This window comes from Anser cygnoides, chromosome 5 (genome assembly GCF_040182565.1).
Source record: "Anser cygnoides isolate HZ-2024a breed goose chromosome 5, Taihu_goose_T2T_genome, whole genome shotgun sequence".
Classification (NCBI taxonomy): Eukaryota; Metazoa; Chordata; class Aves; order Anseriformes; family Anatidae; genus Anser; species Anser cygnoides.
In genome coordinates this window covers 61,723,444-61,747,731 of record NC_089877.1, presented here as the reverse complement: position 1 = coordinate 61,747,731, position 24,288 = coordinate 61,723,444, and the positions used below count along the sequence as shown (strand labels likewise).

At 43.1% G+C, this 24,288-nt stretch overlaps 2 protein-coding genes and 1 long non-coding RNA gene across 4 annotated transcripts in view; 2 read left to right on the top strand and 1 right to left on the bottom strand.

Annotated features, from left to right (window-relative positions):
* Window positions 1-52: 52 nt before the first annotated feature.
* Window positions 53-11,544, top strand: PSMA3 (proteasome 20S subunit alpha 3). The gene is made up of 11 exons (XM_066998505.1): window positions 53-206; window positions 1,005-1,087; window positions 1,866-1,989; window positions 2,966-3,067; window positions 3,194-3,267; window positions 3,844-3,916; window positions 4,859-4,924; window positions 8,737-8,783; window positions 10,545-10,612; window positions 10,741-10,805; window positions 11,352-11,544. Exons 1-11 carry the CDS (start codon window positions 186-188, stop codon window positions 11,394-11,396), a joined length of 768 nt encoding a protein of 255 aa, XP_066854606.1. The 5' UTR covers window positions 53-185; the 3' UTR covers window positions 11,397-11,544.
* Window positions 6,295-23,428, bottom strand: LOC106037228 (uncharacterized). The gene is made up of 3 exons (XR_007164119.2): window positions 22,721-23,428; window positions 21,651-21,732; window positions 6,295-19,318 (listed from the first exon to the last, which is right to left on the bottom strand). It is a non-coding gene; the product is annotated as an uncharacterized lncRNA (long non-coding RNA).
* An 89-nt stretch (window positions 23,429-23,517) lies between these two features.
* ARID4A (AT-rich interaction domain 4A) overlaps window positions 23,518-24,288 on the top strand; it is a 48,547-nt gene continuing 47,776 nt past the window's right edge. For both annotated transcript variants that reach the window (XM_066998504.1, XM_066998503.1), the window contains exons 1-2: window positions 23,518-23,659; window positions 24,089-24,164. In XM_066998504.1, coding sequence (XP_066854605.1) covers window positions 24,159-24,164 — 6 coding nt within the window. In that variant the 5' untranslated portion in view covers window positions 23,518-23,659; window positions 24,089-24,158. The remainder of the gene's footprint in view (window positions 23,660-24,088; window positions 24,165-24,288) is intronic.

Below are 24,288 nucleotides of genomic sequence, written 5' to 3'. Positions count from 1 at the left end.
GAGACAGCGCCTCCCGCCACGTGCCCTTCACCGCCGCACGGGCGCGTGCGCGCTGCCCGCGGGTGACGTCACCACCCCGCCGCGCCTCTCCGCCCGCCCAGCCCTCCCGCAGCGGCGGCCAATGGGAGCGCGCCTTGTTGGGCGGTGGGGAGCGCGAGGGGGCTCCGTCGGGCTGCGGCGCCGCCATGAGCTCCATCGGCACCGGGGTGAGCGGGGGAGGGGGGGCACCGGGGGGGGGCGGCGGCGGCGGTGGCGGCGGCGGCCGCGGGGCCCCGGGGCGGCTGTGAGGGGAGCGGGGGCCGGGCCGGGAGCGGCGGGCCGGGGCCGTGCTGAGTCACGGCTGGGCCTGCAGCTCCCCCAGCCGGAGTGGGGCCGGCCCCGGGGCTGCGTTCGGTTTGGGGCCCTCGGTACCGCAGGGACGGGGAGCTCGGGTACTGTGAGGGGCGGCTGGGGGGGCTGGGGGGGTTGGGCTGGGGAAGAGGAGGCTCAGGGCAGACCTCATTGCTCTCTGCAGCTACCTGAAAGGGAGGTGTGGGGAGCTGGGGGTCGGCCTCTTCTCACAGGTAACTGGTGACAGGACCAGAGGGAATGGCCTCAAGTTGTGCCAGGGGAGGTTCAGGTTGGAAATGAGGAGACATTTCTGCTCAGCAAGAGCGGTCAGGCGTTGGGACGGGTTGCCCAGGGAGGTGGTGGCGTCACCGTCCCTGAGGGTGTTCAAGGAGAGGTTGGGCCTGGTGCTTAGGGACGTGGTTTAGTGGTGACATTGGTGGTAGGGGGGTGGCTGGACCAGATGATCCTGGAGGTCTCTTCCAACCTTTGTGATTCTGTGATTACTGCACTGCACGGAATGGAGCAGCCTCCTTATAGTACCTCCTTATAGTACTTAATACCCATGGATGTCCCACAAGTGACAGTCCTACATTTTTAAATAAATAGACCTGTTCTGAAAATAATGGGATGCTGTAATAATGCTCTCTTGCTGAGTACCATGTTTTCTTCCTCAGTATGACCTGTCAGCTTCGACGTTCTCTCCAGATGGCAGAGTGTTTCAAGTTGAATATGCGATGAAAGCTGTGGAGAACAGTAGGTAAGATACAACTGCCTGCATTTCTGCTTCTTGGATGGCCGTTATTAAAGCGATGTAATTGGATTAGCCAAGCATGATGGCATTGCAGATGGAAATAATTTTAATGTCTTTTTAAGCAACAGCGTCCCTAGCTTCATTTTACAAGGCTTCAAATTAAGCATAAAAGTAGTATAACAGCTTCTGCTTGCTTTGCAGTTTGGTGGAAATTGGTATTTTGTGGAGAATGCAAAGGCAGGCAGTAAAATCACTCATCTGTGTTAAGGACAACAAAATCTTCTGCTTTGGGGCAAAATCTGGATGCAAACTGAGTCACTGAAAGCCTGGCATGCTCAAAGCCTCATTAATTTTTGATGACTTCTTTGCATTCGTGAAGAACTTGAGGACATCCAAGTTCTCTGAAAGCTACTTCAGCTTCTCTGAGAGCGTCTGTCTTCCTTCAAGTATACACGAGGCAAAGCTGTAAGGCAAAAACCCCAACTGCGCTGTAGCAACGAGAAGCTGATGGATTAGCAAGGCATGGGCTGGATCACCCGAGTGCCAAATAAGGAGCAGTGAAACGTTTGTGTGGGGACTTGTCAGCCAGCTCTGCCTTCGTCTGAGGAAACGTTGATGTGTTTGGTCTGCTCTGTTTTCCCCCTCCTCCTCCTTGTTGTCTTCAGTCGTGGGGTTGTAACTTCTGTGGAAATAATGTCATAGTTTCTAGTATTTTGCCAGTTCTTCATTAGTTACACTATGGTTCAGTTCTGTGTGAGAAACTTCCATTTATCTTGTCTTTCAGTACAGCAATTGGGATAAGATGCAAGGATGGTGTCGTCTTTGGAGTAGAGAAACTAGTTCTGTCCAAGCTGTACGAGGAGGGTTCCAACAAACGTCTCTTCAATGTTGACCGACACGTTGGAATGGTGAGTTACAACTTCTCATAGCCTGAAAGGGACTTCCTGCTCAAAAGTAGAAATATATAGACCTGAGAATCACTAATGAAGAGTGTAAGTAAGTTATGCTAAGATTTGCGTGTACATAGAAATGCTATAGAATTTTTGACTATTTTTATGTAATTTATTCTCGATTGCACACACACAAAGTTCTAAACTTAAAATAGAAGATATGTACACATTTTGAGGCTGCTATAAACTTCATGGAAGTTTTTTCAGCAGTCCAGTTGCTCAGACTTGAATATGAATATAAACACGTCCCTTTTTTGTAGTAAACAAATGAGGTGTGTTAAGAGGGAAAATACTGCAATAGCACTTGAGTACAAGATTATCTTTTCCTTCTTAACAGTCTGAGAGTCAACTGAATTCTGTCAAGGCTGACATCAGTTACTGGCTAATCCGTACCAGTGATGTCAGGATGACACCAAGCAGTGGCTGCTGGGTGACAAAAGTGCGTGAAACTGTATTTACTGGTGATGTCACCGGTATCAGGGAGAGAACTGGATTTTCTTGTAATCTAAGCAGCCATACAAAATGGAGGCAAAAAAAGGACATCGCTATGGATCTTTTGTGAAGTGTTACACGAAGTATTACACCAAACTATGTGTCATGTATAATACATGACATGTTCATAACTAATACTCATGTTATGAATACTTCATATGAAATATCAAGTATAAAATATGAAGTATTGCTTGGATTAATACAGCCCTGGCAAATCAGAAGACGCTACTTAAAATGAAGATAATTTCAGTTATTGATTTTTCCTAGAGAAAAATTCTATACCATGTTAATATCTAATCATCTTGACGTGGCTTGATTGAACTCACCTGTAATAAATAATACGTAGAGTTCAGTAAAGATCTCGGTTAAGTCATGTGGTTAGACTTTTCAAGAGTTTTCTGTAAGAAACGTTTGGACTAGCTGATGGTCATTCTTATTTCAGGCAGTAGCAGGACTTCTGGCCGATGCTCGTTCTTTGGCAGACATAGCTAGAGAAGAGGCTTCCAACTTTAGATCTAACTACGGCTATGATATTCCACTGAAGGTAAGAAATGGGCACGGCTTGTGTAGGGTTCTTTGTTTTCTTAGTCTTGATTCTGAGAATTAAATTTTACTGCTTGAGGCTTGCTTACTTCTTCAAAAAAAGACATTAATTTTTGTTTCCACTTAGCATCTTGCAGACAGAGTGGCCATGTACGTGCACGCATACACTCTGTACAGCGCTGTCAGGCCTTTCGGTTGCAGGTAGGTCTTTTGAAAACGCTTGTTTGTAAGGATCTTGTTTCACACCTGCTGGAACTAGTTAGATCGGCTAAAGTCTCTTTCAAATTTGGTGTTAGTAACCTAGGAGTCATTTGGTAAACAGATCCCTTTTTTGTATGTGTGGAAAAACTTACGGGATAAAATTCATGTTTGCATGAGAGAACACCAAGCTTCTAGGTGGATCACATGCCTGTCCCTCAGTTTTAAAGCTGAGGCAGTTTAAAGATTTAAATCCGGGGCAGTTCTGAAAGCAGAACTTTTCCTCTGTGATGATCCTGCTTACCCTCATAGCTAAAGAAGAGGGTAGAGCTGCCATGCAGCTACAGCACAGAAGGACTGATAAGCTGAGATCTGCTGTCTAGTTACAGATCAAGCACAATGTTTCTTGCGCACGCTTTGGTGTCGTGATCACGCTAAGCCGTTCAGACAAACCACTTAATAGAATGTAACAGAACAGTAGGAGTTAGGCACCAAGAATGTAGGAATCCTGCTTTAGTCTTCATAGTTGTGTGTGCATCGGTAGAACAAATGTTTTTAATTTCCCTTTTTCTCCATCAGTTTCATGTTGGGGTCCTATGATAACGATGATGGCGCACAGCTGTACATGATTGATCCGTCAGGAGTTTCATACGTGAGTGTGTCAGAAATATTTCCATCTTAGCGTAAGTTCCCCCTTTAAAAGCTCCTAATTTGGAAACCAGTAAGTGCCATTCCAGAAGTGCTCTTAATTGTTGTTCTCTTCCCCTGGGAAGATCTCCAGTGAATCGTTGCCTAAGATGAACAGAGCTGTTTTTTTTTTTTCTTTTGCATGCCTTTGTTAAACAGACATTGTCTATTTATTGGAAGTAGCGCAGTCTCCATGAAACTAGTTTTTTTAAGCTTGTCTCTCAGAAATTTGGGAGTTCACTCCACCTGATTGTATCCAGTGAAAAGCCCCATATGTTACCCCAAAAATGTGAGTATTGTAGTGATGCCCCGTTCACAAAATACTTTGTGTAAGAGAGAGGTTTAGATAAACAAGGGCTGCTACTCTGATGCTGGCTGCTACCAGCAAGTCAAATCAAAATGGGTACTTCTGTTTGTCTCTTCAGCTTTGTGTTACACAGGATGGTCCTCTTTTTTTTTATTTCAATATGTCTAATACAGTAACTCTTGAGGGAAGCAAAAGTGCTCAGTTTTTACGTGCTTACACTTCAATGTATTTTCATGGTAGGCGGGGCTTTGGGCTTTTGTGTTTTGTTTTTTTTTTTTCCCCTGCATGGATCCTCTCCAATTCTAGTTTGCTTTTCTTTTGTTTTCAGTTACAGTAGATGATCTGTTGCAAGAAATTGAGCAGATGCGTTTCTGCCCAGAGGAACTACTGAGTGCTTATCTATCAATGGTGGCAGTATTTAATCTAGTAATTGGGTTCTGTTCTCCAGTTTAGGAATCTTACTTGAAACAGAATACCAACGTTTACTGTGCATTTGCCTTATTATTATGGGATTTGGGGGGGGTTGTCATATGTAATGGTAAGAACCGTAGAGGACATAGTATTTAATTAAACTTTTTGTTTCTTTTTTTTTTTTTTTAGGGTTATTGGGGGTGTGCCATTGGTAAAGCCAGGCAGGCTGCAAAAACAGAGATCGAAAAACTTCAGGTACGATGTTCCAGTTCTGTTGTGTTGTTTCAAGGCAAATATTCCTACGTTATAGTACTACTTTTTTGGATGCCTAAAATATGTAAAATACAAGAGAAGCAGAAGAAATGTTTTGTAGATGGTTTTAGCCTCAATGATAGTATTTCTGAAGTCTTGCCCCTGGGCAACGCGTAGTCAGTAGGGAGTCCGTGTTTTTAAAACAGGAAGCATGAACATATGCTGCCACGCATGCCAGTAAACAAAGTCATTGAATTCATATAAAAATGTCATAAAGTTTTTTTAGTTGTGAATGAAAGCCTTAGGGCAGCATTGTACAGGGTGGTATATCTATTTTTTCCCAAAGGTTTTAGATGATCCTTTTCTTAAAAAGTTGAAAAAAGCTGGTCTTGTTAAGGACAGTGAGTGAAACTGCAGAATACAGAGTGACCACTGGAATATTATGACTTTGAAAATGTTAATGGAGAAAAAGAAAATCCTTGCTAGCTAAGACAGTGTTTCTCAGCTAGCTGATGTTGAGGTACTGTCTCTTTTCCCTTTCTGTCTTTTCTCCTTTTCTGTCTTTTTTTCTCTTCTCCTTTTCTGTCTTTTCTTTTCCTCTAGCTGCTTGTTGTTGCTGACTGTAATGCACCCTCCAAAAAATCTGTTACATCTGATGAAGAGCACTTTAGTGCTGTGAATGCTAGAGGGAGTAAACTGTATGGCATGCTGTCACGGAAAACAAAAAGGGCAGTTTTTGTTCAGCATTTCTTGCTTGCGCAACACTGTAATTAATTTTGTGAAGTGTTACAAGGAAGTTCTGTGGATGCACACTGAGAAGTTGTTTCATAGCCTTCTGAATGAGCGTGTAGACAGTTAGCTGTGTGAAACTGGTCCACTGAGAGAAGCTGACCGAAATGTATCAGCGTGCCTTAAGCTGACTTAGAGTAAGGTTAGAACCCTGGAAGACTTCTGTCCTTCTCTTGGGTTGTAGTGTTTGAATCACTTGGAACCAGAGACAGCATGGGGCAGCCCTGCTCTTGGCCTGTTTGTTGTAATTCTTACTTTATACTCTTCTTGAGTGTTATTTATAGTTTTGATCTACAAAAGTACATCACAGCTGTTCATTGAAAAACTCAAGTTCATCTGGTTGTTAGACTCTTAAGAATAGTCCATTTATGGTGGTGCAGCATCACATCTGAAAAATTACAGGAAAATTGAAAATATTCCTAGACACGATTCATTCAGTCTTGAACGTGGTCAGATGCTTGAACACCAAATCAAAGGTTGGAGTCCTACGAGATGATCTGATCTCGATATTGAAATCTTGGCGTCTGAGAAATCATCATTTCAATTTCCACATGTGCAAGCTGACATAAAGATAATATGTTGAGTAATAGATAATTTACTGAAAAAAAAAAACTTCTCTGCAGTTCTGGGATTTTCAAAACCTTTATTGCTTGCTATTTGTGCAGCTAATTAGTATGTGTATTGCTTGAGCTGTACAGTAGGGCCTATGAAGTGTAGTACATGGGAGGAGTGGTGTGCCACACAGCACAACGGCGTTGATTTATTCAATGGCTTGTTTGCAGAATGCCGTCAGTAAGGCGTATGATCCTGTCAGAGCAGTGTGAAGCAAGCGCAGTCTTGCATGCTGATGCTTTTTGTTAACCGTAGGCTGGGCAGGTTCCCAGGGCAGAGTTAATTTTGCTAAGATGAATTTCTGATCGAATGACAAAACTGAAGTGGGAAAAAGACAGAAGTGCACAAGCTTTTGTGGGGCGATTTGCCTGTCGGGGCCTATTGACTAAAACTCTTACCATGGAAGAAATGACTACAGGTGGGAAGAAAGAGGCACGCATGTAGGCATAACCTGAAAACCTGCCTTACAGGTACTGCGGAGCAGAAGCTGTATCTGGGAGGGGACGTAGCATGCGAAACCCTCGTGTGCAGCTTACACTGCAAGTGAAAAACACTGCAGGGATCACATCTGTTGCGTGTTATGCAAACACTTCCTATCTTGAGCTGCGGGGAAAACTTGTAGTCACGTGGAGAGGATTTGAATCTTCTCATCTCTTCTGCAGCGCTTCTCACGCATCTCCAGATACTATTTAAAATCTTTTTGATATATAGACGTAATTAACCCTTGTGATAAACTGTTACGGTGTTTCCTATTGTTGTCTGCAGTTAACATTATCTAGGATGGGAAAAGGATCATGGCAAAAGATAAACTTAACCTCCAAGTTTTGACTTGTAAACACGCATGATGGTAACAGAATCACAGAATCATCTAGGTTGGAAGAGACCTCCAAGATCACCGAGTCCAACCTCTGACCTAACACTAACAAGTCCTCCAATAAACCACACCACTAAGCTCTACATCTAAACGTCTTTTAAAGACCTCCAGGGATGGTGACTCAACCACTTCCCTGGGCAGCCCATTCCAATGCCTAACATCCCTTTCGGTAAAGAAGTTCTTCCTAATATCCAACCTAAGACCTTTGGGTTCTCCTGGTTCACTGCTAAGTTCATACACGTAAACGTACATAGTCATTTAAATGTTCATGTGACACAAATTGTACTTGTAAATAGCAGCGAGCGTCAGCGGCTGCGTTACGGATTAAGTGTCACAAACGTAAGGGCTGGCACAATGGGTCTCTGTTTAGGAAACTTCTTGGAATGCAAATATGATGGCACGTCTGTCTGACCAGGCATGTTCCTTTCCCTGCCCATTGCTTACTCAGGCATGTGCTTTACGCCTAGAAAGTGCAGTGAGACTCAACATGAACAAAGGACTGTTGTCATCTTAGTTTTGAGCCATGGGTGAAGGACCTAACTTCTATACTGGGGCTTAGAAAACTTTTTGAAAATCTGACAGAGATGGTAAACTGCATAATTAGTGGGTTTTACTCTGAGCTCAGTGTAAATAATGGGAAAAGAAAGAAATAATTTTGAACTTGAAAATCACTCTATGCTAGGGAAAGTGAAAGTGTTAGTAAAATGTATAACATATTGGTCTGTATCCTGTGACTGAGGGCCCGTTGGTTTCAATTAATAACGGCAGGTGAGTTTTTGTGAGTGATAGATCAAAGGCTGATGTTTGTTTGTTTGGTGCAAATGAAACATTGAGAAAGTAGGTAAGATTAATCTTGTTTCAAACCTGCATTAATGAAATACAGTGGTCCAAAAGAGTTGACTGGCAAGAGATTTGATCTGCAAAACTTGAGTTTGTCACAGAAAGTGGGATGAGACTTCATTCTGATTAACTGTGAAGCTGTCAGAAGACTGAGATTTAACAGTGGAAAAAATACAAAATGAGTTGCTGATACCTTGCTCAGCCATGTAGTTGGTTGCTAACACGCTACCAGTATTCCTCTCTTTAGGCATCACTTACAAGTCAGACTTGCTTGCAACAGTATGTTGGTAAGAGCTAAAGTATTCGTATGCTACCTAGAAAGAGTGTGGATGTTGTATGTGAAAATACAGTGCCTCCTCCATACTGTACGTGTGGGTATTTTTACAGTAGTTTATCAGAAAGCATCTAAGAATGAGTCAAGCTTTGATGATGTTACAGTTAGCTGTTCAGTTTCTAGGATTCCAGCTGGTAAGTGCTTTAAAGTGGGGAGTCTTTCACACTGACACTTTATTTAAAGAACCATTCACATATAAAATTCTTCACTGGAAGATGGGCTTGCATGTAGTAGGATGAGCAAAAGTGAAAGGTGCGTTTGTAGAGAATAACAGCAAGCTCATCAGGTATGTGCACCCTCAGTTTCAGGCCTTGTGGAAATGGAAAACTGGACGTTCTCTTACGCTGTGTATTTTTTTGCCTACAGATGAAGGAAATGACCTGCCGTGACGTCGTTAAAGAGGTTGCGAAAATGTAAGTCTCCAACCTGTTTTTCCAACTTGAGAGAAATTGGTACTGGTGAACTTGCTATGGTTTCAAACTGAGACTGTTCCTTTTATATTAGGTACCAGGTCTCACTTCTCTTAGATGCGTGCTCATGTTGACTCTAGTACATTACTATTTGTCCTCTTGTGAGGTGGGATATGCTACCCAAACACTGCAAAATGAGAAAGGATGCAAAAAATACACTCATCTCATCTGCTACTCATTAAAGGTGCAGTTTTGTAGCAGCAGTGGGTTGAAGCTTAAAATGTCTGAACACAGTCACTGGTTTTAAAATATATAAACCAAGTGACAGGTGGGAGAAACTCATTGTCTTGGTCCTGCAGAGGTGCATACTGTGTTGTGCAGATCGAACAATCACCTGGGGCTTCAGACATGAAGTAGCAGGCCAAAAATGAAGCTGAGGTCTCTGACCTAGCTTTCCTATTTTCCTAAAAGATTCAAGTGCTTGGAAAAGAAACACGGTATAACTCCTTGTTTAAAGAGGCATATAGAATATAGCTGTTTTCATTTCACTGATTCGGTTCGTACCACATGAAGATACAGGAAATACTGAATTTGCTAACCTGCTGGGCGGTTTATTTACTGATGCAATTTAAGATGATGCATCAGTGCCCTAATCACCTGAACTTGCTAATGCCATCCCACAAACTCCGAGTGTAGCTTGCTGGCTGAGTGGCATGATGCAAATCACATACTAGTAAGGGGAGAAAAGAGACCAGGAAGACTTCTGCTAGGTAGAGCATGAATTGGCCAGTAGTAATCTTGAAAATACTTTGTGAATTTAACATTGTCAAACAAATACAAGTATCCCTCAGCTACCTACAACACTTGATGTTTTCCAGGGACATTTCTGTGCTTGTCACATCTGATACTGATCTCAGGTGTTTTATGGCTATTATTTAGAAGGTTATAAAGAAGGAACAAATGTTTCCATCGTTGGTGTTGCAGCCTGTGAGTTTATTTCAGAGTTTGTGTCAGAGGCTATGGTGGTAGCAGCTAAAGGAAAGAATGTGTGGACTCTTCTTTAAACCTAACAAGGACCGATTCTAAAACTACAAATGAGGCACAGATTCTCAAGTGCTCAGAAGCCTCCTGTTCCTTAATTCAGCCTCAGCTCAAAACTTAACAGCAATTCTAGATACAGTTCTGTTTTCTTCTAGCTTAAGGCTAGTCCCTAGTAGCATTTAGCAAGATACCAAACACTTTAATTATTTCTTTAAAATCCTAAAGTACTTGCCAGAGTCCACAGTAATGATTTCTTCAAGAGCTTGTAGTAGTACACTTTATATATATATTTTTATACAAGATATGTTCATATTTAGTCTCAAGTGTAAACTAAAGTAAGACTTACAAGAGAAATATATGATGCTGCTGTGACTGATCCAGCAGGAGCAGGCCATGATGCCTTGGTTCTGCAGTTTCTGAATCTTAAATAACACTTATTGTAAAGGTGCTGCTGTTCTGTTTAAGATATCTCAAGCATCTCAACTAGATAAATAACTTGCATCTTAGCTGTATTCATTTAACATCCATTTATACTAACAACCCTAGAATATTCTCTGGTGTGCTCTTGGTTTTGTGGGGGATACACATAAGGGAAGGATAAGGGAGAAAGCAGAGCTTGTATTAACTATAAGAACAGTATTTCAACAGAATAAGAAATCTGTGAAAGGAGGAGAGTATATTTAATCTGTTGACAAATCTGTTGTAATCTGTGTTTCTTTACAGAATCTACATAGTTCACGATGAAGTAAAAGATAAAGCATTTGAGTTGGAACTCAGCTGGGTCGGAGAAGGTAATGCATTTCTAAACTTCTATAAACACTATATAAAACTTCTGAGTTCCTGTAACTGAAGTAAAATATTTGCTTCTTAACTTCTTTCTTTATATGAATTCTGCTTCATATGTACTTTTTATTTGCAGTAACCGGTGGAAAACATGAAATCGTTCCCAAAGACATAAGGGAAGAAGCAGAAAAATACGCCAAGGTAAGGTCCAACATCATTGTTGTCATCTCAGGGCTCACTTGACAAAGCTGGAATGGAACGAATCACCAGTAGGATTCCAGCACTGCAATGGCTGGAAAATGTAGAGTCACACATCACTTCGGTAGTAGCTGATATTATTCTGAAGAGAATTGTGAGTTTCTCAGTGTAATCCAGAGATGACTCTTACTTTTAAAAACCATACTTCAGCAGGTTTGCACAGTTATCATTTCTCTTTAAAAAGTAAACATATTCCTCTTCAATAATGGTGTAAGTAGGAAAGGTAAAATTATTGCAGTCAACATGACTTATTAAAGACAAGCAGCTGGAGAAAGTTAGCCCTCCAGCATTTAACAGCTTTAAATTTGTTTTAAAAGTAGTAATAGTGCTCAGTGTTAAACTCCTAAAAATAGGAACTAGCCTGCTGAATACCAACCTTTGTACAGATTGAGAGGATTGTAAAGCAACAGCAGAACTCCCTTTGCTTGTTCCAGGCAAGCTGTAGAACAGATATTAAACCATTCTTTTCATTAATCTTTTTTTAAATAGGAATCTTTGAAAGAGGAAGATGAATCAGACGATGACAATATGTAACACATTGTTACTTCAAGACAAGTTCAACTTTTTTTTTTAAACTTAGTACAAGTTTGTTTATAATGTATTAAGTATGGGATGCTACTATGTACTTGCTGGAAAAACCTGAGTGACCAACTTGCACTAATAAATTTTCCATTTTACTGTCTGCTAGCTGTTATTTCAATATAGTACAGGTCAGCATTATCAAGAGGCAACTGTGTTCCAAACTGTACAGTACTTCAAAACAGCCACTAGAAGGAAAGATGTTATCAGGTTGGCGTTGCTTCCTCTCACTTTAGAGTATTGAGCTAGGCTAAGTACAGAAGAGTCATCTGCCTAGAAATCTGACAAGTCTCCTGCTTAGTTACCTAGTTTAGTACATAGTAGAACTTGGTTATTCCTGCAAATCATGATGTTAGTTAATCAAGTCCATCTGTCACCATAGTCCCTGATTCTCCTTGGCAGGAGACAACCTACCTAGCTGTAAAAAAAAAAAAGCTGGCTGCCAGTTTTGGTGATATACACAGCTGACAACTTCAAACAGCCTATGTAACAACCAGAAACGCAGGGGGAGAAAAAACTTGAATCTGTAGTATTAAGACCACACTAGGAAAAGTGAACAATATGAAGCACTTGAACAGTGCTTGTGTTAAGTTGTAAGTCTGAGATCTACTAAGCTGTGTGACTGGAATAAAAAGAAGTTCAGTTCAAGTACTCAGCTTTATTCAGCTGTGGTTTCTCAAATCAGTTTTGAATCAATAGTTAACTTTCCCAGGAGCTGCAAACCAAACAAAAAAAACTATTCCCCGCCTTTCCTAGGAAAAGGGGCAGCATCTAATCTAGTCACTTCAAAGTCTGAAAAGATAAAGTCTATTCACCACTTTAAAACTTCAAATGCAAGTCTTATACATTGAATTAAAATTGAGGTCATTTTTAATCTAAAATGCACACTTTCCTCCTAACAAATCAAATGCCTCAGCTTTAGTACTACATATTAGTAATGACAAGCCCATTAAAAAGTTTCCTTCATTTTCTTTTTTTTCTTTCCATGCTTCTGCTTTCTCTTTTCTAAAGGGATTACAGGATACAGGTAGTGTTTCCTTTTCTTGGCAAAAGAAAGAAAATAGAGATAGATGGGTCTGTGTCAGTGCTTAATGACCATCTCAGCTTACGCCTCTGCTGCAGTCAAGCTACATGAACCCTTGCTTCTCCAGCTAGGCGCAGCTTTCAAACTCTGCTAGAACTGTCAGGCCTCCCTGCACTGACATGAATGGTGACCATGATGGATAGCTTCAGTCAGCATTGTCTTCTGAGGCAACAGTGCAGTTGTTACACTGAGTCAGGGCTTAGTTCTGTATTGCATTCAGCTGGAATTTACTACTGAAGCTTACTGCTGATTCAGCTCTTTGAGTCAGTGAGAGCCAGTTAGGAAACTAATCAGCAGTCTAAAGCATTTGCTGAGGGCTGAGCTTCCACTCACCATATGTAACAGGACTCCTTGATTCTCTTCAGGCTGTCTTTATTCTGCACCTGAAATATCACTAAAGGAAAATTAAAAGCCATCCTTATGTGGCTACAGCTATCCTGCTAATCCTTTCATTGAGAGCCATTCAGAACTAGGCCCAGGCAGTACAGCAGTCGTACAAGTTAGGTTTCTGGGTTAAGTGAGAAGAACAAGATCAATCCTGCATGAGAAAAATATTTCACCATGTTAAGATATAGGCAGGAACATAGCTGCCTCCTTTCTTACTCGAGTTTCAAAGCAGATACTTATCAGAGAACATGACAATCTAAGAAGTTCCTTTGAAAAAGCATGCTCTGGTTTGTTGCTTGGTGTGTAAAAAAGCCCAACAAGAAGCAATTTAAGAGCTTACACGTTTCCAGTGAACTTACTTGTCATGGCAACATTCAGTTAAACAACACCAAGCTGAGTGTTACTGTCAGGTTTTAAGTAATCGGAGTGTGAGAACTGACCTTCACCTATAGTAAGGAAAAAAGCCACTCTTATTTTCATTGGCTGCCGATGGGGAAAGATAAAGAAAGCAAGAATTAGAAGGATCTTTTTTGGGGGAAGAATATTTGCATTTATTCAGGGGTGGTAAAAAAACAGGAGGAGAGGTAATTACTGAACAAGCTATTTTAGTACTGAAGTTTTCCTTAGCATTTAAAAGGGCAACAGTAGAAATCTAGCAGGCTTCCAGTGCATTACGAATTGCTACCTTTTAGCAATAAGACTTGTGGAACTTCAGAACTCATTTCTGCACTAGGAGGATCCTTATTTCAGGAGAGGAAATGGTGCAAACTCATTACAGCTACTGTTGTAGCCTTCATCTAGTTGCAGAAGTGCCCACTGGGATAGCCAATGAGACAACCATTCTCAAATTAATAAGGTATTAAAGTGCAAAGATGTTACTTAAGAACACATTTATATTTGCGCAGTATCACTTTTCACTAATTTTAGTCTACAGCTGATAGGCTAAATGCCAGCCTTTGTGAATTTTGCTGCTAAGAATTAGTGTTGCTGTGTCAAACAGCAAGTTGATCACGGGAAGAAGTCTTCCAAGAGAAGGAAAAGGCAACACCAACTACATAAAAACTTGCAAATGCTGTAGGACAGCACAGCATCATTAAACTTTGATTAAATGAAGACTGTGTCCTATTTCTAAACATACAGAGCTGAGGCAAATCACTTGGTTGGAGCTAAGCTTGAGAAGGGCTAAAACTAGATCTGAGATCACCACGTACACAAGGACAGGATTTGTTACAGAACAAGAGAGAGGAATATTAAAAAGAAAAAAGCTTCCCTTTAATAGGGGCCATTTCTTAAATACAGGCCTGGAAAAAACAAGTATCTAGCTGTATTATAGAACTCAGTGAGAGGCCTGGAAGTGGTTGATTGTAGTTTGAGTTTAACATTGAAATGTAAGAGTACATTGCAAGGCTAAAAAAAAAAAAACTTGTCCTTGGTAAGGTAAATTTCTGAATCACAGGTTTAAGCAAGAGACGATTCTTAGCACTCATTTTGAGTATTTCTGCCAGGAGTACTGGGAAGTTTCAGTTCTGAAGATAGCAGAAGAGCCTAATTAGCCCACACCATGGCAGCATTTCTTGCTGCGGGCTTAACAAGTAACCTTCTTGGTCTGGGCTCTGGCCATTTATGGGAATACATAATAGAGCAGAAAGTCAGATACGCATTTGGAATGCATAACTGTAGTTCTTGCCATGCTGGAACACGACTTCGGAGCATTCATGGCAAATACTGCTGCTTGAGACCCAAAGCATATGCCCTAACAGCACAACAGAAAAGAGACTGTACAGACCAACTCATTTCTTAGCTTAAAGTCATCCTTCGCCACGGAAGGTTTTAGAAATACACAGATCTAGCAATGAACGAGGAAGGATGTACATTATAATCCTTCCTCTTGCGTCTCACACACCCACTGATAGTTATTCAGCACCTGATGAATCACTGCTCTGATATTTAGTACAACTGGGTACGTCACATTCCCTGTTACAATCAGTCAGCGAGTCCATGCGCAGAGGCCTTGTTTGAGGAAGTTAAGGGGACTGCAGGTGACAAGTTTAAAAGTAATCCTTCCAGTTTATATTTATCTCCATGACTGCACCAAAACAGGTTTTAGAATATGCAAATTCACTTGAAACGTTCAAAAATGAGATTTAAACTGTAGCATCAGGGTAATCAATTATTTGTACTGATTTACATGGCCATTAAAAAAAGTGTTTTCGGTATTGTCTTCATTAAAAATGACTGGTGTTGCTGATTACACAAAGGTAAGATTGAGCTGTTTGAACATCTCCGAAGTAACCCATACATAAAATCCAGCATAGCAGATATACATATCTCCCTAATACCTATTACTGCTCCATAGTTGGTGTTGACTCAAAAGAGCACTTGAAACAATTAATTCCATGCAGATCTGGAGCGTGCCAAGCATCAGGTCATTTGTTACTTCTCATAACCAAAAATAGCTTGATGGCCTAAGGTTAAAAGCCCCCCACGCTGCAAGTTTTGCTGTCTGTACAGACACAGTAACGCTTGAGATGCTATTTGGCTCTGCAGTCCAAGTCACCCTTAAGGAAGGAGCTTTGGTCTAACTACGTAGGTGATACTGCAAGTCTCTTCCTTAAGACAAACTGTAACCATACAACAGAACACCAAACAATGATTTCCACAACATAGCTTAAGCATTTATCAGCAGGAAGGCAAAATAATCGGACTTTTAAGTGCAGAACTTCAAGATACTGAAGAGAAAAGTAGCATTAGTTGTCATGAAAATTTTGAGACTGTACCACCACCAAAAATTCAGTAAGGAGTGTTCTCTCCCCCTTGTTTTCTTCTTTCAGTTGCCTCCGAGACAAGGACTAGTTTTTCCTCCACCCACCAGTTTTTCAAGTTACATACAGCAAGGAAGTTACTTTTACCTAAGAATTGGGAGCTATTTTGAGACATTAACTGCTCCTAACTTTCTATATTAGATGATCTTCTACTTACACCCTATTATAGAGCTGCAGAAACCACACTGCAGAAGAGGTAGGGGTGTAGCCTTGCTGTCTATCCAATAGATAGATGTTGGTATTTGAAAACACCAGACCTACAACCGAGTTCAGACCAAGTCTCCCATTTCCAGGAGGCCTAAACCACCATGCAGTGCTCTTCATCTTCAGCACACTGCTATTAAAGGACTCTGAAACAGTTGTTTAAAAACAGTTCTTACAAATTGCTATGCCAACCAAAAATGGACAACTAGAATAAAGCAGGCAGCAGCCAGGCATAGTTTATAGTCCAAACATGTGCATATGATCAGATACAGAAGAAAAAATGGAATCCCCTGAAGTTTCCCCTAAAGACAATATAAGAACTACCCACCAAAAAAAAAACCAACCACAAACCACCAAACACATTTTGATTGACACAAGATGAGACAAGTAAGAATTTAGAAAAAGTTTTGTTTATTGTTGTATAAAGTTAGACATCATCTGATATTACATGTATAGCCTGCAAGCCCCAAATGCATGCATTAAGAGTCCACTTTCAGCAACAGATTGCTAATCCCCCCATGGGAGGGTGGAATCAGCTCATCTTTAAGACCCCTTCCAACCCAAACCATTCTGTTACTCTAAGGGTAGGTTAACTTACAGTGAATTCACCCAGAGGCTGATACATTCTGAACACACACAGAAAGCAATGCTTAAATTAACACCAGGAAGCTTTTGAAAGTTTTGTTCGCAGAGCTTTTAGAAAATTTAGAAAAGCAGGAATCTGCTGCGTTCATTATTTGGGGTAGGAAGGAGACTACGTTAACGGGTTCCAACAGCAGCAAAGGAAGTTTCAGGTGAATTTAACAGCATGCTTACATAAAGCGCAATTCCAGCTCTCTTTCTGCGCATTTCCACACTAAAAAGATGGCCACTTTAGGAAGCTGTTTTTCCCCAAACTCATTTCTCTATACATCAGGAATAGAAGAAATCTGAAATGCTGTCTCAGGAAGCAGAATGAAAGCATAGCTTGATGTGTTTCCAGTAGGAAAGTCAGTTTAACAAGCAACTATTTCACCCAGCCAAATGCTTCTTTCCATTCTCACACCAGTTTGTCACCTCATTTTGCTGCTCGCAAGGAAGAGACCAGTACCACACTAATAAGACACATTTCGTTGACCCAAAATAATTAAACTCACAAGAAGTCACACATTTTGTTCCTTGACAGTTCTGTACGTCAACACAACACAGCTCATCTCAGCAGTTCTGTTTACGCTGTGCTGGTGTAACTAATGGGGTGGCAGAGTGCACAGCAGAACTGCAGCTCCTGACAGGAGAAAGCTCATCCCTGAAGGTACCAGCAAACAGCGCGATCTTGCAATTAATTCACAGCTTAGCTGTGCTAACACAGTGCTGGCTGGTCAGCTAATTCCCTCACCACTTGGAAGTTAACTACCACTAATATCCTTCAAGCAAAATACACAAAGGAGAAAGTAGCTTTTGAAAAAAGGCCTAAGCAGGAGGAAAATCAGAAGGTAATCACTGGCCAAAGTGATTCTCACTAACAGCAGCTACTTGCAGCTAATAACATTTAATTCAAAAGACTGAGGGCATTAATGCTTTTAGAACAGAATCAATACTGACGAACTGCAGTCTTGTTAGCTGAGGCTGAAAAGTAAATTAACCAGAAGTGATTAAAGTAATTTGGACAAGTAAAAGCCCTAGAAGAAAGGGCATAACTACTGCCCTCACAGGCTTTCTTTTGCTGAATATCCCTGCTTGCACAAGTAGTTTTACTTCTTTCTGCTGGGCTGCATACTAATAGTGGCATACGCATTGCTTTCTGGAAGAGTGACAAGGAGAGAGCATGCAGCCCTAGCCCTAAGCCAGCTGGGTGATGGTGCTCGACAGACTGCATCTGAAACAATCCCCCATTTTAATCAACAGCTCGTCAGTGCTGACAGGCTTGGAGGGGACACCTGTGCTAGCAGGTTGACCACATCCAAGGACTCACCTTCAGTATCAAAACAGTATTTTCTTTCTCTGCAAGTATGGAAATGTGTCTTAGTAAAAATCCAAACTGAGTAAGAAAAAGGCTGTGCATATGAAAACACAGCTTTTAAGTTTTATTTCCTCTTATACTTTTTAAACTACTCCTTCTGCAGACGGAAAAAGACAGTCAAGATGTAAACTGGCAACAGGTAGCATGAGCAAGGAGGACTCTTACTTCAGATTGGCTGTGACAAATCACTCTGAAAATTACTTTAAGAACAAAGAAAAAAAACAACACTATCCTGAATATTCTAACACAGGTATTGAGAAAAATAATCCAACTAGAGTTACTTCTCTTTACCAAAAGAAAAACAACTGATTTTAGCTCTCCAACTTCAGCATCAGTCAACATCTTAGATATGAACAATGTGGACACACATTTAATGTATGTTTACTCCCAATCTGGTTTCACCAAAAGCTGAAGAAGTGAATCCATAGTTGCTTCCAACCAGGTTCCAAAAGTTCAGTATTTGAGAAGGAGTCTATTCTACCAGAAATTTAACTTACTTGGAAGATTGCAGTAGGATTCTTCAAACACAGCACGCAACCTCATTTAAATGTTTAAGTTTAAATTATGTAACTACAACTCCCCAAAGTAGTTTTTGCATTCAAGTTTCACCCCGCATGTTTGATTTAGATGGGAAGCTACTCAAGCACTACTATTTATAAACAAGATTTGACTCTGTTAGGAAGAATTAGAGTTAGGAGTATCTAGAGTTTCACATGGCAGTTTAAAAGTTTTCAACTTGAGTTTATTTCAGGAACACTAAAACCATATTTGCTCTGTAGACTAGTGACTGACTATATTTACAGAGAACCACTCTTCCAATCCCATAGAAAACATCTCTTCTCACTTTGAAAGATCAAAAATTGCACAGGTAAACTGTTTAGACCAACAATAAAGCCTACACATTGGAGGCCAGGCAAAAAAAAAAAGCTGCATGCAGTAGAAATGCTTTGGAAACCAGTTAATTTTATTTTAACTCTGTGCTCATTAGGTTTACTGTGCTAGAATGGTTGATGCACTTGCACAGCCCACGTGGATATACGCACTGGATACATTTCTAGTACCAAGTTGTGCCTGTTGCAAACAAGTTACATGGAAGGCTGAAACAAAGTTTGATGACACATGAATGACAGCTAGATCTAGTCTTTCACCTTTACTCCTGGCATTTAAAATACCAGTTAGCCTGTGAAAACGTACGTAAGAATATTCTCCTTCAGCAGCCATGTGAAGTAATGTTACCACCCAGAGCAGTAACAGAATCCACACTTGATCTCAAGCACTTACTTCAGGTTTTGGAGGACAGACTGATCACTTGGTTCCAGGTGATGGCAACCAAAGCTCTCCGCCACACTGAAACAGCAGCTGCTACACAAGTCTTCAGCTTCTAGGATGAAAGCAGCAGTTCCATCAGTTGAGAACTAAAACTTCTCTTGTACTACGCTGCTAATAACAGATCGGCTGATGCGTCACTAGTTTCTGCACACATCTTATAGCACACAGGATCGCATTTACAAACTGCAGCCACAAGCACAACAAAGTCTGGATGTAGTTTATTCAGGAAGAGCAGGACCATTTCTCCCTGGAGATCTCTGAAGCCACTAACAAGATACCTGCTCAGCTTGTCAGAGTGTATCAGCACTTTACTCATGTTACTGGAAGGAGAAACTGCAAAGTGAGTACTACGGCTAGGTCAGAGCTAACAGGAAAGCTGACTTTCAGATTTTTTCCCCTCTCCCCTCATACAAAGTACTATGTTAGAAGCATTTTCATAATTATTCATATCCAGAACTTACTGCACTGGTGTAAAACATGCCTCTAACGGGTTCAAGAAACCAGTAGTAAGACTTGGGGAACATAACGCACTAATTCAGGTTGAAGGGTTGCTATGCTTTCTCCAACAACACTCATAATGAAGTTTTCAAAGATAGCATTCACATTTATGTTTGAAAAACTGAACACCCATTTTTCTGAACATGGGAACCAGAAAGTGCCAGTTCTAGGGTAACTAAGCAGCCAGTATTAGTTTTTTTTTTTTTAAATAAAACATACACTTTTTATATCTACCTCTATTTTATATATAAATAAAAACATGAAGGAACTTGTTGCTGAGAGTTAGCAGTAAAGCACAACTTCTTCCATGACAAGGAAAAAAGGAAAAGTTTGACCTTTCATTTTTATGATGTAGCTATTAACAACTGATCCTTCTGGTGTCATCACTTTCCTGTGGGGTTTGTTCCTCTCCTTCCCCCCCCCACCCCCATTTTTTCCTTATAAAAGTATACTAAGTACTCCAGAACTCCTTGACACACTCTTTTGAGCCAGTTACAGAGAGTCAGACAGAGCTCTGTGGCAAGCACACATTTGACCTTCATTTATGCAGAAATACAGGAGTTCCACACAGACAGATTTTGAACCACAAGGCAGATGCTTGCTCAACCACTGCTGGAAAAATATTGCCTACTTACTGGCAGCACAGAAACACCAAGGGGAAGGGCATCTAAAAAAGGAGAACTGAACACTAGAAACAAAAAATAAAAGCTAGCGGTGTCCTGAACATCTGTGAAGTTTGACAAAGTAACATAGTGTTTCACTTTATACAGAGAAGCTCAGTTTAGAACAAGAATCAGTATTTTTAACACTCTTTGAATGTTTTGGCTCTTATTGTATACATATTCTGAGTTTCTAATTACATGTAAATGCAGTACATCAAGAGCAGTGTCTGACTACTGAACAGAATTAGAACACCTTACTTATCCCAGAAATCTCTCTTCTCGTTATATTCTCTTTTCCTAAGGAATCCACACTTTAAAAAAATTATATTAAGATGCTACTCATAGTACTAAGGAAATTGCAAGACACAGAAATCACTGTATTTGCCTTTTCTTATTGAGTGCCACGTATATGCAAGACTGAACAAACTTCCTGTGAATTCTGCAACTATTACACCAAAGAAATTTGAAGGAAGTTATCTTTTCTAATTTACTGACAGGACTGAGCCATCAAGACCAGTTATGCATTTAGAGTATCTTGATGCCTCAGCGTTCATTGCTCTGCACGAGCTAAGAGTAAAACACAGAAGGTGATTATTCTGTCCTACAAGGCCTTTGGTACTAACAGAGTACACATAATACAAGCGCCACTGCTTTGAACAATGGTGTTAAATATTTTTCTCTTTTAGCATGTCTATTTACAGAGAGATTAGATAAAAACCCCTACTGATTGTTTCATACTATAACTCAGAAGACAGTGTTAGCTTTGTAAAGTTAAAGCGGCTCATGATAGAGTGGCTCACACCAGAAAACTGCTGCTCATTTTTTCCATTCCTGTCGACTGTTTCCCTGTAAGAGATCACACAGTGGGGGAAGGGACACAACTGCAAGGATACAGTATAGCCAAGCTATATTTAATCCTCAAGGGCTAGTCCACACTGACATACTTTTAGATGCAAAACTTCAATATCCTAGTGCTGCTCCGAGTTTGGAAGTTCATGTTTCAATGAAAAGTTACTTTAAACCAAAAATAGGAGTTGTCTCCAGCTTGCCAGAAGCGCAGCCTTTTCATTCCATTATACCAGACATCATCCCCAAGTTGCGTGTGAATGTTTAGGCTCTTTGGTGTGCTGCCTAGCTAGACATTCTTAGGTGCTTTAAATGCCATAAAAGCACAAGTCACCTCCTCCGATGACTAACTATATAGAAAAAAAAAAACTTGCTCACAGTAGTTAGATGGATGATGTGCCAAGAACTTCCAAGGCACGCCAGCTGCAACAGATACATCCAGGTGGACAGAATTTTTCTGCTAGAAATCAGAAACAAGACTGATTAGTTTTGTCACAAATTTATTTATTGAGTGGTACTCTACTTAGTACAGAGATATAAGCCATTGCTCCAAAATCTCACAGTCTAAGTCATGATTCAGCTAGTACAATCCACAGAGATATCATAAGTTTACATTTGAAGTAAAGGCTCAAAGTTTTGCTAACAGCAGAGTTAAGTTTGATGTATTCTAGATAATTATCTGCTCTTCAGTTTATTCACTGCATCAGCTGGAACCACAACACAAAATCAAAATTCCCTCGGCATTAAAAGAAATGCCCCAAGCCTTCCTATAACTTGTACGTCTTTACAACCAAGATCCGAACATCAGAAACCTGAAGCTATGCTTCAGATTTGTTATACGTGATCTGTAGTCAATTCTAAACATTCTTTGCGTGCATTAATCCTTACTACAGATATTATACTGTACTATAGTATACTACTACACTATTAACTGGCACTTAAACCCACTACAGAATTGTCTCTTTGCCTGCTGCTTCCTAAAAAATCAAGTTTAGTTTAAAAAAAAAACTTCAAGTCAGATGTCACATGGAAGCTATGTGTAAGCTAACAATCCATTCCTTTCAGCATTAGCAAAGCAGGCTTTGTAATTACACTGATAGGTCCCATCACTGATGCTTTAAATAAGCCCAAGATACAGATGTAGCTGAGAGAAAGCTACTGAAATCAAATAGATTTTCGTTAACGTGAGGAAAAATAATGGATCTACGCCAGATCTGAGCACAGAACAGGCTTTACACACAGAGTCAAGACGCGAGGCTGCCGTTAAAACACGAGCACGGCCGTGTGTAACCGGTTCCTGTCAGTAACCGGCACTAGGCAGCACCGCCTCAAGGCGCCGGGAGAGCCGGCAGCCTGTGGCGGTGCGGACCCCGGTAACAACGAGTTACTCCTCCACATATACACACACACACACCTCCCCCTTCCTCCCCCCGCTAACCGCCCCCTACCTGCAGCCGCCTCACAGCCCCGCGGCCGCCCGTTGCGCCTCCCGCCGGCGGGGCGGCCCCGCCGAGCACCACCAGCAGAGGCACCACCGCCGCTTCTCCGGAGCCTCCCCGCTGCGCCACGGCCGCTGAGGAGCCACCGAAACCGAACCGCGAGGCGGCCCCGGGGCGCTGAGGGGGCCCCCGCAACCGCCATGTGAAGGTCCGGCCCCGCTGCGCCGCCACCTACCCCCCGCCCCGCGGCCGCCTAAAATGGGAAGGAGCCGCGCACAAAATGGCGCCGGGAGGCTGACCGCCGCCGCGCATGCGCGCCGCGCCGCGCCCGCCGCAGCCTCCCCCCTCCCTCCCCCCGCCCCGCCCTTCTCCTCGTCCCCCCGCCCCTGCGCGGCTCGGAGAGGCGGCTCCAGCCAATCGCGTCGCGCCGTCGCTGTTCCTCGCCTCCCGGTCTCGGCCAATCGCCGCGCTCGGAGACACATCCGGCTCCGCTTCTCGCCAATCAGCCGCGGGGAGGACGGTGACTTCACTTCAACTGCTACCAATCTCATCACTCCCCGGTGGAAAGCCAATCAAAAGTCCCCGTGGCTCTACCTGCGTCGACGTCTGACCAATAGCCCTCGCCGTCCTCACCGCGACCAATAGCAGCGCCGTCCGCGGCGCCCAATCCGGGCGGGGCAGAGCCCCGGGGGCGTGAGGAAGGGACCAATGGGAGCTCGAGCAGGCCGGATTCTGCTCAACAGCTTGTTATTGGGCTCGGCGCTGCCCGGCCGCTGCCAGTCCGGGCGGGCGGGCCGGGGGGGGGCGGAGTGGGGCCGCGCTCAGCGCCGCCGCTCGCGGGGGGGGCGGGGGGGGGCGTCGGCGTCGTCGCGGCGGGGCCGAGCCGAGCCGGGGGCAGAGCCGAGCCGAGCCGAGGCGGGCGCTGCCCACTTCGCTCCGACTTTCCAGGTACGAGGCAGAGCGGGGCGGGCGGGCAGCCGCAACTCCGCCGCTCCGTCCCCGGGGGGGGGGAGGGGGGGGCTCGGGGAGGGGGGCTCGGAGGAGGGGGCTGCCCGTTGCTGCCCCCCTCAGACTCCCGCAGGCAGCCCGAAGCCCGGCGGTGGGGGCGGCTCGGCGCGTCCCCCAAACTTGCGAGGGCCGGGGAGGGGCGGGGAAGGCGGCGGCGGGGCCCCGGTTCCCCCGTTCTCTCCCCCCTTCCCCCCCCCCCCCCCCCCCCCCTCCTTCCCCGTGCGGTTCCGGGAGCGGGAGCAATGGCGCCGTGACACACCGAGCGGCCCCGGGACGGCCCGGAGCGCGCCCCCCCCCCCCCCCCCCCCCCCATCCACCGCCCCCTCACGGGCAGCCCCCCGCGCCTCAGCCGCTCTCGTTGTGTTGCAGCCCTTCTCCTCCTGCCTGGCCGCGGCCGAGAGGAGTCCCGGAGCTGGAAGCCCTCACGTAACGGCCGAAGATGAAGGTAGGCTGCCTCCCGGGCCGGCCCCGGCTCGCCTCTTCTCCTCCTCCTTCTCCTCCTTCTTCTTCCCCCGGAGGTTTTCGCTTCGCTTCTGCCTCCTCTCGCCGCCAAGCTGAGGGGGGAGAGC